At 38.7% G+C, this 17,165-nt stretch overlaps 1 protein-coding gene across 2 annotated transcripts; it reads left to right on the plus strand.

Annotated features, from left to right (window-relative positions):
- Positions 1–1,069: 1,069 nt before the first annotated feature.
- Positions 1,070–16,852, plus strand: LOC127783575 (nuclear pore complex protein GP210). Of its 2 annotated transcripts, none has more exons than XM_052310762.1 (36): positions 1,070–1,400; positions 2,136–2,401; positions 2,860–3,029; positions 3,128–3,344; positions 3,654–4,000; positions 4,538–4,717; positions 4,854–4,992; positions 5,086–5,234; positions 6,372–6,483; positions 6,886–7,484; positions 7,639–7,762; positions 7,884–8,158; positions 8,487–8,606; positions 8,687–8,749; positions 8,841–9,032; positions 9,361–9,420; positions 9,514–9,582; positions 9,905–10,030; positions 10,114–10,233; positions 10,336–10,455; positions 10,644–10,799; positions 10,874–10,936; positions 11,020–11,147; positions 11,503–11,899; positions 12,422–12,524; positions 12,626–12,756; positions 13,077–13,148; positions 13,451–13,532; positions 14,062–14,169; positions 14,267–14,408; positions 14,980–15,066; positions 15,160–15,370; positions 15,452–15,506; positions 15,601–15,692; positions 15,776–15,836; positions 16,126–16,852. In XM_052310762.1, exons 1-36 carry the CDS (start codon positions 1,198–1,200, stop codon positions 16,482–16,484), a joined length of 5,898 nt encoding a protein of 1,965 aa, XP_052166722.1. In that variant the 5' UTR covers positions 1,070–1,197; the 3' UTR covers positions 16,485–16,852. The 2 variants fall into 2 exon arrangements, with proteins under 2 accessions (XP_052166722.1, XP_052166723.1); XM_052310763.1 differs by having other exon boundaries at positions 14,983–15,066.
- Positions 16,853–17,165: the final 313 nt, after the last annotated feature.

A 17,165-nucleotide genomic window follows, 5' to 3' on the forward strand; every position in this document is an offset into this window, starting at 1 on the left:
CCATCCCACATGAAGGATATCGAACGCTCTTACAACATTGGTCATGCTAAAAATCATGTCTCACAACCAAATCGATTGAGTGTAAGTGGTCGTTAGTGTTTTGTTTGATGATAATCTTTTTTTTTTTCAAGGGAAAGTTTGCCATGAGAAACTTTTTATCGATGTTGCCAAATTGTTACCATCCAAGTGTTATTCATAGGAATAACAAAAGTCCCATGAACTCCCAAGAAAACCCCCGAATTTAAGAGTATGCCTTTGAATTTTTATTATATGGTATTATGTATTGAAGGAAAATTAATAGTAAAATCTAGAGAAATGGTAAAATAAACATATAGTCTTGTGTCTTATAGCACATATTATATTATTTTGAGAAACCCAACACAAATAGTACACACCACATAAACCATTTTCTTTGGGGTTTTATCATCTCCCACTCTGTTGTAAACATTTTTATTCAAAATTCCAATGTTTTATTTATTGCGTCCAGAAATTAATTCTAGTATATAACTTAATTAATGAGTCTTCCCCACATGATTTCAAAACTAAAGGGAAAATAAAGAAGGGAAATGGTAAATTTCACTTTGTGCCAACCTTTATTATGGATGTTTTGTTTTGTACCGTTCTTTAACCAAAGCTTTTACTTTTATACCGGGTATTTTTATCTTTGTAACACTTTGAACCACCATTAACTTTTTATCCATCTACATCCAACTTATCATATGCTAAAAAAATAGTATTACATATAGCTACGAGAGTTCGTGTAGCTACCTATAGGAGTTTGAAGCCCTACCGAATATAGCCTTCATTGACGAGTAGGAGCCGACATACTCAAGATCGTTCATATGTTTTAGAAGAGAGTCATATGGTCCATAGTAAAACAAAAGACAAACTCATCCTGTCCAAAGTATAAAAAGATTAGTAAAAAAGTGATCCAAAGTAAATCATCGCTCGCTAATTAAATGTGATAAAAGTAAATTTTAATCAAAAGCAAAATAAAAAGGTACTACGCCTTTTTTTTTTTTCTCTACGCCCTCTCCTTCCCTTCTTCTCTCTCACTCCGCCGTCTGTAAAGCCACCTTTGCTTTGTTCGCTTGAGCAGTTCGCTCCTCCTCTCCTCCCCCTCTAAACCCTCCTTCCCCCCCTCTCCGTATTCTACCCAAGGCTAGGGTTCTAGAGTCCAGGAGCGTTGCGCCCGCGATGGCCTCGCCGTCGGCCGCGGCGGCGGTGGCGGCAGCGGTCGTGATGATGGCGGCGGCGGCGGCTGCGCTGTGCTTCTCGGCGGCCGCGGCCGCTTCCCCGGTGGGCGGGCCCCACATGGCTGACCTGAGCGTGCTCCTGCCCCCGCGGATGACCAAGCCCGTCGAGCACCGCCTCATCGGCGTTGACGGCTGCTTCACCTGGTATACGCACTTCCGCAGCTCTCTCGCCCTTTTCTTTCTTATTTTTATTGGTCGCCTGGTGCTTGCTTGTTTGTTTGTTTGATGTTCGCGATGCGCGCGCACATTTCGGTGTTCTTATGGGATGGATCCAAGTGTAGTCGTCTCTGCAGCTAGTGGCAGGTTTTTGTGGCGTCATTTCTTACCGTCGGAATGTGACTGTGGTAGTACCATGGCATTGCTCAGTCAGTTTGATTTATGGTTTGGAACTGGACCTACGCTCTTCATCTCGTTTCGGATAATTAACTGCGTTGCAAGTAATGAGAAGTTAATTGTGCATTTGTGCCCCTTTTTTTTTTGCTTGCTGTAACCTGAAATCGCTGTTGATGAGTTAGAAGTGACTGCAGTAAAGAAAATGCCATGCCCACCTTCACATTATCTATGCTTTGTTGCTTCACCCTTGGTCCATGGATTTCGATCAGGGGGCGGTTGCCTGCCACTTGTTTGGAATTTACAGGTCACCTGTGCATGAATTTGTGTTATTTGTTTTATGGTGAAACAAATAAACTTGAAAAAGATTTCTGCTAATGCTGATGCACCATTGGGTTTTAATTCTTCGTGTATGTCTGCATCTTGCTGCAGAAGGATGTCAGAATTGGGAACTGTTTTGGGACCATGCTACTATGCTTTGACATTGTTGTTTTCTCAGTTTCACGATGTGATGAGGTTAACGTGCTTATTTATTTTCTATATCTACAGGGCATGGGATCACCATGATATTATTTCAGTTAAACCAGAGTACAATGACAGCAGCAGATGCTCAACTAGTGCTCGTTTGGCATCAATTGCTCCTTACAGTGGCAGGAAGGAAACTTCTGTCTATGCCACTGATATTATTAGTGGAATCATAATACATTGCAAAGTTTTTGTTGACAGAATCTCTCGGATCAGGATTTTCCATCATGCTGTAAAAATTGACCTAGATGAAGTTGCCACCTTGCGTGTTCATGCCTTTGATGATGAAGGTAATTCATATAGCCTTCCATGTTTGCAAAGAGCTATTTGCCATAGTTTATTTCTTTAAGGTTCTCAGAATATGGATGAGCTCTTGTTATAGAAAATTCCATTAGGCCTCCCACCTCCACTAACTCGTACTTGTTACTTTGATACTGCTTGAATATGTCAATCTAGCTCGTGCTATGCTTATGGACCATCACTGTTCTTACTGTTTGCCGTAAACTTCCACATATTCATGAATTTCAATGTGCACAAATTGGAATTCCTGATTCCATCGCCTGTCCGTTACCTTTTTCTTACGTTGGTTCTCAACTGTAACCTATTCTATTCTTGGTCTAGAAACTTTCTACTGAAACAATCAATAGCATAGTTTCTCTAGTCTCTAGTACTTCATTGGGTCAGCTATTCTAATAGCTGTACAATCCTCTTCTCTTGTTATAACTTAGTTTGTTTCCTTTTGGTTCAGACAATGTGTTCTCATCATTGGTGGGGTTACAATTCCTGTGGCAGCTTACCCCGAGGTGGGTTGATACTAATAGCCATCATCTGGTTCATATTCCATTGAAAGAAACACATTTAAGTGACTGCAGTGGCTTTTGTGGTGATATGAATATACGATTTGAGCTTGAAGACAGGGTATGTATATCTGTTATTAAATATGGCCTCATTTTTCATTAACTTTACCGATAAGCAGTTACATGAAAATGCATACTCTTTTATGATACCTCTCGCAGAATCTTGGTTCAGATTTATTTGTGGTCAAGGGCATTGAGATTGGCCAAGAGGTTGTTAATGCCCAGTTATTTGAACCTCAGTTTGAACATGTGAATGATACAATCACTTTAACTGTTGCTGAAGCTATGTCACTAGAGCCCCCTTCACCAGTCCTTGTGACCGTCGGTGCTATGGTAAAGTTCAAACTCAAGGTTTTTCGACAAAAAGTTCCCCAAGGTACTTCAAACAAATTGAGTCTTGTTCATAAGACATTCTCTAAGTATAGAAACCAAACTTAAGCCAGAGTTCATGCAACAGAAAGTTAAACTTCAGCTTCAGGTGACCCATGTCATATATTGAAGCAATATAAAAAAAGAGAAGCACAACTAGCAAATTATGCTATGCTTTACAGTGAAACGGTTTAGAAAAACCATATGGAGTTCTTATTTGTTATTCTCACTATTAGAATCTATCTACCTGCAATTCCTTTATTTCAGCCTGCAGCTGAAAGCTAACAAATCCTCTCCCTTTATTCCTTTTCACCAGTTGTTAACTTACCATCACAGCATCATCATTGGCATGTGACAAACTCTTCTGTGGCCCAAGTGGATAGTTCCTTGGGTGTCTTACATGCTTTGAGTTTGGGATTTACTAATATTGTTGTTGAAGACACAAGGGTTTCTGGCCATGCACAAGTATCATCTCTACATGTTGTTATTCCACAAGCACTCTTCCTTTATCTAGTTCCGGTTGTGGACGACTCTGCTCATTTTCATGGGATAACAAGTATTCCATCTTCAGAAGTTTGGTATGTCTTTCCTGGACGAAAATATGTGGTCCTTGCTAAAGCTTTTGCTGAGGGATTTGATTTCAAGGAGATGTTTATTACTGAGGTATCATTCGTCCGATGTATTTGGTTTCTTGTCTTTGTTACTTATATCTTCTGATGCATCATGTAACATGTAATGTTGGAACTTGGAACAAAATATTTACACATATTTTCAAGCATCACAAAAACCAAAAGAACAAAATTTACACATCGATTCATTTGAATATGCATACAGTGCTGTGTTGCAGTGATTACCTTCATATCTTTCAACCACACCTTTTTACATTAAGTTTTGTATCTATACTATTTGTCTTTAGATCCATTCATCTCTACACTGGCATGTGAATCCATGTTAAGGTGCCCATGCATGGTACATGCTCCTGCTGCATATACACTCTTACACAGCTTTATTCACTTGGTTGTTCTATGACATAAAAAAGTAAGCTATGGATGTGGGTAAATTCCCCTATCTTGAGAAAATGAAACTAACTTCTATATTGAATGTTAAAGCACTTTGATTATGGGTCTAATGTTTCTTCACGTAGACGTTGTTATCTACATGGAATCCTATTCTATTTATTTAATCTAATTTTCTTGGTAGGAAAATGAGCTTAAATTGGCGAGCAGTACTGTGGAGTTCTGGAACTTATCACAGGTTCCAGACAGTTCTGCAGGTTCCTACGAAGTGCAAACATCTAGATTACTAACTCCAATTTCCAGGGGAAAAGGATACTTAGATGCTTTTTTAACTTACCGAACAGAGGCATCTGGACCAGCAAAGGTACATACTACATTCCATGCTTGTGTGTGCTAGGTCATTTTTTTTGGGGTGGTCTGTACTTGTATGTAATGTTTGTCAGGATGGTATTGGCATTTATAAACCATCATAGTTTGCTGATTGAAGCATTTCATGCTAGGTTCTCAAGCTTCAACAAGAAGTTAATGTATGCAGTAAAGTGAAAGCCATATGGGATGAAGAAATGGATAATTCCAGAACTATCTATCTTCCCTGGGTTCCTGGAGCTTATCAGGAAGTTGAACTGAAGGCAGTTGGAGGTTGATTGTTGTGATGTCTTAATACTCTTAAGTCTTAACCCACCTTTTGATTGTAAATTGAGTTGACTGGTATTATCTTGTGTTCAACTGAAGGTTGTGGCAAGATGCCGGAGGACTACAAGCTATCTTCCTCTGATGAAAGTGTTGCTTCTGTGTCCGACTCACTGATTGTGCGCACAAAAAGGCCTGGTCGAGCTGTCATCAAAGTAGTTTCTGTTTTTGATGCCTTAAATTTTGATGAGGTATGCCACTATCTAATTTCTTGATATCCTTTTGTTGTTCTTCTCTTTCCTGAACTCCTTATCTGTAATCTATTTGATTTGAAAATGTAAGCTGAAGTTTGATGAATAACATGCAAGCACACAACTACCTCTTTTCTGCAAGATTTGAAGAGTGATGCCACTAGCAAGATTATTTAATTATTTCACTTCCCAATATGTAGCACTGAGCTACTTGTGATCTGTTAGGCTTATATTACTTTTAGAACAAAAACTTTAAACTCAAGAAATAATCCTTTTGCCTCTCTTTCTGCTAGTTTTTGTATAATTCACCTGCCTGGGTGATGGATTTTATCTGAAATGCTGTTTTACTAGCAATTATATGTTATACGAGTCTTACAGGAAAGAAAGTGCTTCTTCCATGCAAACATACTGCTATACCTTTAGCCTAAATAAAGTGGAAAACCAATTTTAGTATTAGGTTTATAAATGATGGAAAAAAGATTTTGAAGGAATGCATGATTTTTTATTCATCATGGTATATCCTGATGTGTATATTAAATTTTACCACTTTTCTCTAGTAAAATATTCGCTTGACACCTTTTCTTCTGTTTAACTATCATGCAAGATGAGTCTGATCACATTGAATGGAAATTTGCATCTCGCATGTCAATTCACCTTTGTTGAGTTGCTGTATGTGATGCTACCATGTATTTGCACTATGTCGTGCAAAAACTCTACACTTGCATATGGTATCAGTATATCACTTATCCACGCACTCACGTGATCAAATCGCTGCTTATTCAAATCTTCTATTTTTTTTTTACCTGTAGTTTCATCATGTGTAGCGTTTTGGTTGATTTAGTAATGCCAAACTTTTGGGCTTTGGCAATACCCATTTGGTTTGTTACCAAAGGACTTGGGAAATTGGGATTGTTGCACCGCTAATCTTGATAGATGCTCATGAAGGTCTGTTATTGGTCTAGGTAGTGTGAAAAGTTTGTTAGGGTTTGGTTACCTACCCTGTAGTTCATGCTCATGCGGGTCCTTTTTTCTTATTTTATTTTTCAAGTCCACTACCTACTGTATTACCTGAACCTTCCATCTGTTTGAATTTCTTTCTCGCTTTTGTCAGCTCATTGGGTTTGCTTGATCACGCAGGTCACTGTTGAAGTATCCACTCCTTCTGCACAGGCTATCTTGCCAAACTTTCCTGTTGAAGTGCCTGTCGGGACACAACTTCAAGCTGCTGTGACGTTGAAAACATCTAATGGTGACTAACATGTCCTGGATTGGCTATTATCTCCCTTATGACATAGATTTAAGTTTAGCAAGTAGCATGCATTCTACAAAATATGATATATGAATGCTAAACTACTTTCCATTGACTCTCCTGATAATAATAACCACCCCCAGCCCCCCACACTCTAACCTACCTTACTAAATCCTCTCATATGTTCTCTCCAACTGAGCCCTCTCATACTATTTTCTCATGGTACTCGAAATTCAAAGAGACTGATATGTTGCTTTGACAACTGAAAAGAAACATATATTTCGTGACAAGAATCATTTGCTATAACTTCTTTCTATGTTTTAACAATTAAACTCATTTTCTTTGTTCTGAAAACTATTTTGTTCATTCCAATAACCATTAGGAGCATTAATATTTCTGCAGGACACCCATTCTCGCGATGTGATTGCCTTAATGCTTTTATAAGGTGGAGCCTACTATCTGAGAATGAATCTTTTGAAGTTGTTGGCACAGCTGATGCTTTGAGCACCGAAACCTTAAAGCATTATGCTGGTTCTTGGGCACAATATGGCAATCCTTGTGCTTGGGTATCTCTAAATGCGTCGGCTGCTGGTCAAGCCACACTAGTTGCAACATTTTCCTTTGATTCAGAGTCCTATTCTGAGATTTTTAGTGGACCTATTTTTCTTAAGTCCACTTCTAAAATATCTGCATACTATCCTCTTGTGGTACTTCAAGCAGGAAGTGGGAACCGATTTGGTGGCTATTGGGTTGACTTATCTAGAATACATAGTGGAATTCAGAATATGGTTAACAATTCTCCCAAAGAGCTGTACTTAGTTCCTGGATCAACCATGGATGTATTTCTCTCTGGAGGGCCGGAACAATGGGATCAACTGGTTGATTTTGTTGAAACTGTTGATGTTATTGGTGAATCAAAAAATTATGTTGTTAGCTCTACTGCTGTACAAAAATTATCCAGTAGGCTATACCGAGTATCCTGCCCAAGCAAAGGGAACTTTGTAAGTACTTTGAATGCAACTTTGCACTTTGATCAATCCAGTCCATTCCTGTCAATAGTTATGTTCACATATGTTTACAATTATGCTGTACAGTATGTTCTTAATTCTAGTTTGTTGCTTCCATATATTTGTTCAATTTGTTGTACTTCTGTAGAAACTGCTGTTCTCACGTGGAAACATGATTGGAAAAGATCATCCTGTGCCTGCTGTAAGCCAATCAGAGTTGGCAGTTGTTTGTGACTTCCCGTCAGCCATAACATTGATCGCGAATGAAAATGGTACTATACTGTCATTTGGATAATTAATATAATTCATAAATTCACATGTCCATGTGATGATATTATTTTGCTGTCTCCATTCTGTAAAACTTATTAGATATCATATTTTACACTTGAACAGAAAGCCGACTTGTTATTTTGGAAGCTGCAAGCAGAGCTGAACGTAAGCACAATAGACTGCAAGCATCACCTGTTGTAATCTCAAATGGAAGAAACATGCGTCTAGCTGCTGCTGGTGTACATGGAAATGGAAGATTTTTTGCCAATTCTTCTTCTCTTTGCCTGAGTTGGGAGGTCACTGAATGTGAAGGACTTGCCTACTTGGACGAAGACAAAGACATGTTAGATGACTCATCCTGGGAGAGATTTCTTGTCCTACAGAATTCTACTGGAATGGTCAGTACTCGGTACTGTTTACATCACAGACTGTCCACTCCAAAATTGTTTTGAAATTCTTTTTTTTGCATTATTTTAATGCCCCTATTATTAAATGATTGTTGTTATCTTCATTTGCAATAATGTGCTCGCACACATGTGCACACACTGATATTGAGATAGGTGTATGAACCGTACTGTTGATTATACGAGCCATTCCATGGTTGTATATCAAAAATCAAAATAGTACAGTGTTTTGAGGAGCCTGGACATTTCATTAAGAATTGTATGCCCTCTTTTGGCTAAAAATCGATCTCTCTTTTAACTATTTCAATTTTTGAACTTTTAGTGCACTGTCCGTGCTACAGTCATTGGCTTTTCTTCAAGAGTGGATGGCCGGACCCGTGAAGAAGAGCACATGTTTCTTCAAAGCGCACGTGATACTCTCACCGATGCTATTCAGTTGCAGGTAATCAGATTTGATTTATTTTGAGCTATTATGCTTCTATGCGTATAGCTTTCATCTTAATCGTTATGGACTTCAAACAGATTGTTTCTTCCTTACGAGTCACTCCGGATTATGTCTTGATAGTTTTTCATCCAGAAGCACAGGTATGTAACTGCAACATTTTATAGTTCCTTTGCATGATCCTACTTATATGTAAATTACCTTATTTGTTTCTGCCTAATTTATTTGTACCAGGAAACCTTAGCTGTTAGTGGTGGAACATGTTTCCTAGATGCCTCTAGCAATGACACGCAGGTGGTGCAAATACTTCAACATCCAGGAAAGGCACTATGTTCTCAGTTGATTCTTGGTGCTAGAGGCTTGGGCACTGCTACAGTTACAATCCAGGACATTGGCCTTTCTCCTAGAGCATTAACTGATTCTTTGGTACTTTCTTCTCAATTTTCTCAATGTTCCACTTTTTACTTATGTGAAACAAGTGCCTTTTATCTGTTCTTATTGCTTGCCATGTTTGGTTTGGTCATAACAGCCGTTGACCTCCCCAGAGCTATGTCCTGTCCTGTCGTCCATCTCATCTTTATTTTATGATTTCTCTTATGATAAGGACAGCTTTTGGTATATACCTGTTGTCGATGGACACATGAACTCAACAAATTGTATCCTAGTTTCTTAGAAATACAGTTGTACTGATCTTCCTTATAGTCCATTGCACTTAACTGATAATAGCTATTTTTGGTGTTATGCGATATGGCAGGTTCGAGTTGCAAATGTTGACTGGATTAAGATAAACTCAGAAGAGCACATCAGCCTTATGGTACGGAGATATGCTTTCCCTCTCTTGTGATCAGTTTTCTCAGATGCTAAATCTCTGGGTTATTTTTTCATTATCTTCTTGTTCTGTTTATAGGAAGGAAGCACAGAAGATTTTCATATTTCTGCTGGAACGCAAGATGGACAATTCTTTAGAGATTCTCAGGTCCTTCCCATGCCTCCATGCTCTTGTATTTCAGATCTTTACACATTAATTGCATGTATTAGTGTTGTCTTTGTATTCCTTATTGTGAAAATTTTATTTTCTTTCCATTTGGTCATCCTTTATGATAATTTCCTGGTAAGTTTCTGTGGAACCTTAGCTGTTGGTAGTGTTGCTATAGTTCCTCTTTGCTCATAAAATCCTGTATTGAATATATACCAAATCCACTATCTTAACTCTGTTTCAAGCTATCTTGTCGGTGACAGATTTGTTATCACTAAACACTATATATCCATGACTCCGCCAATTTATGTCTTCTTTGCAGTACAAATACATGGGAATTGAAGTGCATCTTGGTGATGAGACTTTGGAACTTATTAATTTACATGAGTTGCTGGACGGACCAAAATTTTCAGTTAAAGCTGCAAAAATTGGCACAACATCTCTATATGTAAGTTGACAATTTCATGGTGGATATTTGTTTACTTTTAGTGGCTTATTTGGCCTGCATCATTTACTACGTTTACTCTTCAGGTCACTGCTAAGCAATACTCTGGTCAAAGAGTTTTGAGTCAGGTTGTCAAGGTGGAAGTGTACAAACCACTGCAAATACATCCAGAGTATATCTACCTCACACCGGGTGCCTCTTTTGTGGTAACCATTAATATCTTCTGTGTTATGTCAACTATTTGTACTTTTCTCTGATTTTATTACTGTCCTTGTTTTTTTGGGTCCTGAGTTTTTTCTTCCTTGTAGCTTTCTGTAAAAGGTGGTCCAAAAGTTGGAGTTGTCATTGAGTACACAAGTCTTAATGTGGAAACTGTAGAAGTTCAAAATTCTACTGGCAAGCTGTCTGCAAAGACTGTTGGAAACTCTGTAAGTCATACCCTTCCAAGGCATTTTCTTGACCATGCTCTAAGTGAACATGCGATTTTTGTTATCATTGTTTCAATTTAATATAAAGTATGCTGCTTACCTGCACTTGCTTTGAAGTACTACATTTGATTCGTGCAATTTTCAAAATTCCGAGTTCAGATCAGTGTACTGACCAGTTGCACCATTAGACTATGCGTGCAGTTGCTTTTTCAAATGAAGGCACCTTCATCTGTGAAGCTTTTGGAAGAGTTGAAGTGGATATCCCTGTGGCTATGATATTGAGTACTCAAAGTGACCGTCTTTGTGTTGGTTGCAGCATGCCCATCTACCCTTCTCTGCCCAAGGTATGTTTAATCCAATAATCCTTTTATTACTATCTTGTGAAGTTCTGCTACGTAACATTACACATGCTGTTCAGGGAGATCTATTTTCCTTTTATGAAACTTGCCAAAGTTACACTTGGGTTATAGAAGATGACAAGGTTAGAATATTCCTCTTGTTACCTTGTATACTTTTAAATGCTAAGTTCAGAGCACTATGAACTAACAAACTGTTCTACACTAGGTGGCTATGTTTCAATTAGCTAGATCTTGGCAGTATGGACTTGATCAAGGGCTATATTCGGAAGGAAAGAACTATCCATGGTTTTCGAATGGAAGTAGCAATGCTTTTATTAATCATGTGATTGGAAGGTACTACATAGAAGTATTGAATGATGTACTGAATTGCCAATTTATTGCCTGTTTGTACATTTTGAAAGTAGCCTAGCCCCTTAACTTTTTGAAAGTAGTGGAGTGTTTCTGTTGAGCCCAATATTCATATTAAAGGGAGCTAAACTAATACTCCGAAGTAGCTGTTTGGGAGAACTCATTATGCATTGCTCAAAGTTACAGTGATTGGTGAAACTTTTTTGGACCTAACGAAGGACTGTTTCTATTCTTGGCTTTTAAATAAAAATGAATATTGATTGAGACACTTTAAAAAACACTCTTATGTGGTAAGTTGGGTTAGCTGCAAGAGTCCTAATTAATATTTTTCTTTTGACAGATCTGCTGGGAAAACCAAAATTTCTGTGTCAATTACTTGTGATTTCTTGATGACTGGCAGTTCTGGGTCCATAGCTTACAGTGCATCCAAGACAATTCTTGTTGTGCCAGATCCTCCTCTCGCACTTGGACTTCCTATAACATGGTTATTCCCACCCTTTTATACTACTACGGACCTTTTACCTAGATCAGTTGACCCAGACTCAGATGACCTGGAGAGTACTATTGGATATTCTCTGCTAAGGAACATTGGTAAAAGTGATCTTGTTTTGCAAAATGCTAACATTATTGATGGAAGTAAAATTAGGACTGGAGAAAGCAATGCGATTGATTGCATTCAGGCAAAGGATCACTCAACTGGTAGAACAGAAATTGCATCGTGCCTACGAGTTGCTGAGGTTGGATGCTGGTACTCTAATTACATATATTTCTATTGCAAATAGCATAGCACTAGGCATCCCTATTATCTCTGAGATTGTAATATTATTTATTTTTCCATGTTTTTCTGGACTACATTTCATACACAATGTTTCCCTTGGTATGATTGAAGTCACTTATGACTAAAGGGTACTCAAACGTATGTGACTGGGTAGTTAAAGTAGGCATATAGTTCACCAAAAAAAAAAGGAACAGGGATATAGTTGCATGTTGAGTGTATGTGTCAGTTTATCATTTCAATGCATGCGGGAATGCATACTCTAGTAATTTTTTCTGTTTAATATCTAATTGAGGCTGTTTATTAGTTTTGGAAAAGACCACCGTGGCCCTGAAGGATGCCTAAAAATAAGTCGCGGACAAGAATCTCTTTCAAAATTTTTGGGCCATCATTTTATACAGATGTTCTATAATCGCATTGCTCTCTATGTTTCTATGTATTTTAGAAAATAATCCTTGATTCTGTTGTTATCATTATTTTTCAGGTTGCACAAGCACAGATAGCAGCTGCAGAATCATCAATCCATATAGCCTATCTTTCTGTACATGATAAAGTTGAGTTGGATATAAAATACAGTGATGAATTAGGTAATTCACTAACAATTTTATTAGTATCAATGCTTCATTTATTTTATTTTTCATCTAGAAAACTTTACTTCTTCCTGTTTTTATCCTTTCCCTCCAACGAGGTTATACCTTCAGTGAAGCACTTGGAATAGTCCCTGTAAAGATTGAGACGAATCATCCTGATGTCGTGTCAATTCTTATGCCAAAAGAAGGCAATGGTACACATGGTACCCATGAACGTTTTGTGTTACAGGTATGGGCTTGCCCCTCTAATCGAGCTTCAATATTGTTTTGGAAAAAAAGGTCCATTTTTATAACCCTGAACTTTTGCAAAAGTCTGAAAAAAAAAAGAGTGAGTCTGGTGGGAAGTTCAGGCTATAAACTGGGTTTTTAGTGGATCTTAACGCTTTCTCAATTGTAATGATTGCTTTAAAGCTGTGACAAGAATAATCAAGGAATATTTTGGTGAAACTAATTCTGGAAGTTGTAACAAGAATTTGAGTCAATCTTGAGTACGGATAATTTGAGTGAGACTTCCATGCAAAATGTGTTGTGATTTGTTGTCCTTTGCAGGCAAGAAGTCATGGAACTGCTCTTGTAAGGTTGCAAATCAGCCATATTCCCAAGAAAGCCGATTTCATAATGGTAAAGTGCTAAAGTTCAATGCTACTATCCCAGAGTTCTTTGTCTGGTCCATAATGGCATAATGGGCTCGTAGCTATTTAAACTTGAATGCAGTGTAGCTTATTCTGGCTAGCGCTCCTCAGATGGAGTTTTTTTTGTGTATGTCTTGTATACAATGTACCAAACTAAACTGTAATAGCATATGCTTTCAATCTGGCGGTGACATCATCTAGCAAAACCATATACCGAACTGCCATTTCTTCGGTTGAATGCTCACAATGGAATACAGTTTGTGTTTTGACTAACACATTCCACTATATCAGGTATCTGTTGGTGCACAGATGTATCCCAGGGATGTGGTCCTTCGTTCTGGGCAGCAACTGAACTTCACCATTATTGGAGACCGTACGTCCAGTGAAACCATTTCCATACTACCGGTTATTCGCATCTTTTTTTGTTGTATTGGGAGTTTCGTCTGATCCACCATTTCAGTGTGCATGATTACATTTTAGTTAGTTGTTATCCTTTTATATTCATTGCTGTCCACACATCACGTTTTAGTTAGTAGTACATGATCTTATCTTTTGGAAAAACATGGGTCAAGGGTGATAGTATAGTACTCCCTTCGTTCACAAATGTAAGACGCCCTTTCTGGCTGGTCATATTCAGAAATGTAGGGCCTATTTCAGATTCCAATAAATGAATGGTGTTCCCTCTACCCCTATATACTACTATTCTAACTCCCTTACAAGCATGCCTTAGTGTATGCGCAAAAGAAGACGCACCCTACATTAGAAAACAAAATGGATAGTTCATAGAAAGGCCACACTACCAGAATAGGTAGTTAACTCATACATGTTTTGTAAGAGCAAAGGACATGCATGCTACTATATATTCTATGCTTTGTTTTCTAACCATGGCCTTCCTTTTGTAGGGATGGATGTGCGTGGATCCAGTCAGTGGTTAAGTAGCAATGAAAAAGTTGTGCATATTAATAGAATAACCGGTGAAGCACAAGCACGTGGTGAAGGTATAGCAGAAGGTATGCAACTATGATTATCTTCAATGAGTAGAATACATTACCTAGTGTCATTCCCTCCCGATTCTTATTTTTCAGTGTGATTTCTCCTTCTAAACAGTAATATTCAAAGGTCCAAATACAAAACTGCACACAACTGTCACCGTGCTGAAGGTGAACCAGATAGTAGTTAATGCTCCTGCGGAGACGCTGACAAATGCTGCTGGACCACCTGGTGGATACAAGTTCTCTGTAAAATTAAGGTTAGTAATGCTCATATCATTTCACAATATTCCTTCCATATTGTTGTTGATCAATATAGTCAAAGCCAAAGCTACTCTAATATGATAATTTATTAGATATGAACTTCTAGTACACTAGGCTATTACAGTTTTGCAATCCATACATTTAGGCCTATTATACTAGAACTTGGAGCACCAGCAGAGTAGTATTGCTAAGATGGTCTCTATGCCTCATTTTTGGTACTTTCAGATTCAGGTTCACAGCTGGAGATTGTGAACTGAAACTGGTGGTCCTAGATGTGTCTATATAGAAATGGTATTATATAACTTGCAACAGAATATACTTCAGCATACATCAGTTCTCAGCAACATTAGAGAACAGGATGGTGGAGGGAGGCGTATAATTGTAGCAGGAACTGGACAAATATTCCTGTATTGAATAGACAAAGTTACTATAATTGTACGTAGTATTTGATACTAAGTCCAATCAGAACATAGCGCTTCTGTAGCTTTTTTTTTTTGTCTTGGTATTTGGATACTCATGAATTTACTTATGTTTGATAAAAACTAACCTTTCCCCCCTTGTTGAAAGAAGTGATTCAACTGGACACAGCGCAGACTCCTCTATCAATCACATTAACGTCCCATTTGACTGCAAGGTTGAACCTTCTTTTGTTGGGTATGTTTCCCATCATCGGCTGGTCATACAACTTGCTTTTCCTCTAGATTATTATAGGGATGCATTAAAGTCTCATTCTCCTTTCTCCCTTAGGTTTGTTGAGCCGTGGAGTGATGATGCTGCTAAAAAATCTTACTGCTTATTTCATCCATATTCACCTGCGCAACTGTTGCCTGTTAAGTTAAACCCGAAGGAAGGATTTTTACACATTGTTGTTCATGCAAATCTAAAAGAAGATCCAAAGGTGACAGGATCTGCTCACGCCCTCTTTGTCAAAGGGTTCTACATTAAAGAACCTAGGAAGGTAGCCACCTTCCCACTCCCCATCTCATGCGCATTTCTTTTTGTTCTAACTGATTATTAAAAAGCTGGTTATCTGATGCAGTTAAATCTGACTCCAAGCTGCAACCATAGCATCATCACTATTGGTGGGAATACTGGTAGGATAAAACCCTATTGTGTCCATGAACTTTAGACCTTTGGGCTTTGGCTGTGTTTGTTTCTAATGCTAGAGTTATTATTGCCCTGCTCCAGATGTTGAGTTATTCTGGAATGCTAAAGATTTACTGTCAGCCAGTCGTGTTGATACAAATGGAAGAGGTGTTCCAAGTCAAATTAGTTACCAGGTAAATTGCAACTGACAAGGAAGTATTTTTAGAAATTGATGCTTAACGGTGGTAAACATTTACTGACTCACATGCTTTTGCAGGTTGAAGCACTTAAAAGGCAATCATTCTATGACAAGATCACTATAATTCTTCCAGCCACCGGTATGCTATTCTATCTTTGCCAAAATCCTTGTAATGAGTAGATTACTAGAGTCATGACATTTCATGGTAGTTTTCAAAAGGAATAAAAGTAGTCGTCTTGGTCTGACCATCATCCTGAACCACCTTTTTGGTGATTGGTAAAACTGAGGTCAAAACCAAGTAAACCTACATTTGAATGCACTGATCCTCCTTAACAGTATATACAATGTGCAATTTAAGTATCACCTCTCCTATGCAAGGTGATTGCAATTCGATCATCACTAGCAACATTGTTTTCCTCCACCTACAGGCCAGACTGAAGAAATAGAAGTTATCTATGACACTGGAGAAAGAAGAGAGCCATCGACATCAGGCTTGACAACATTGGCTGCAATCGTGACATGCATTGTTGTTCCAATCGCTACGATTGCGCTCTTCATGAAGTTGCTGGAGAAGAAACCAATCAGAGAGGCACCACCAAGACACGCGACTCCTGCGCCTGTGTCAGCACCAGCAGCCGCGATGGCTGACCCAGCGTCCCCAGCTACTGGTGAGTTGTCACCTCGTACGCCTCAGCCTTTCATGGAGTACGTGAGGAGGACCATCGACGACACGCCCTACTACAAGCGCGACGCCAGGAGGCGATTCAACCCCCAGAACACGTACTGATCAAAGCGCATGCAGCCTGGGTAATCTGTGGCTTTTGTGCCTGCATTTTGCCCAAATGGTAGATATGGTTAGACGGTAGTACGTAGCTGGCAGAGAGACTATAGTAATGTGCTTGGACGTGCATGCCGGAAGATCTACCGATGAGCTTTATGCTGTCATTTTTCTGATGTCGACAGCATCATGTATCTCTCTGTATCATCAATTGGTGATCTGCCGATCCCATTTCCTGTTAAAAAGGAATCGTAGGGAACTCGTGTTGTACAGTTCTCCTAGGTACATTGCCTGTGTTAGGCTTGTAATTGGGGCAGACCGAACGAACAATTGAGTGAGTGATACTGATGGATGCCAAATGTAGGAGGATGTTTAAACCCAGCAATCGTTCGTTCTCTTCGAGCATAGTGATACTGATGGTGATCTGTAGGAGGATATTTAAAAATTTTTGAACCCAACAATCGTTCTCTCTGAGCACAGTGATACCGGTGGTGATCTGCCTGTCATTTTAAATACAGTAGTGTGACATTTCAACAAGGATCGACCATCAATCAGAGAGAAGAAGAGGAGGCAACACTGAGTCACATCACGTGATCCCATTCCCAGCCATCGAAACCACATGAGTTGCAGAGTGCTCACATGCTGCAAAACCAACACATTTGTACAGACGTGTACTCCAGTGCGTATCAC

This window comes from Oryza glaberrima, chromosome 9 (assembly GCF_000147395.1).
Source record: "Oryza glaberrima chromosome 9, OglaRS2, whole genome shotgun sequence".
Taxonomy (NCBI): Eukaryota; Viridiplantae; Streptophyta; class Magnoliopsida; order Poales; family Poaceae; genus Oryza; species Oryza glaberrima.

Coding starts and splice junctions, on each gene's coding strand:
- LOC127783575 (XM_052310762.1), top strand. CDS start 1,198: ATGGCCTCGCCGTCGGCCGCGGCGGCGGTGGCGGCAGCGGTCGTGATG. Junction 10,937..11,019: donor GGGTTATAGAAGATGACAAG/GTTAGAATATTC, acceptor GTTCTACACTAG/GTGGCTATGTTTCAATTAGC. Junction 12,525..12,625: donor AAAATACAGTGATGAATTAG/GTAATTCACTAA, acceptor CCCTCCAACGAG/GTTATACCTTCAGTGAAGCA.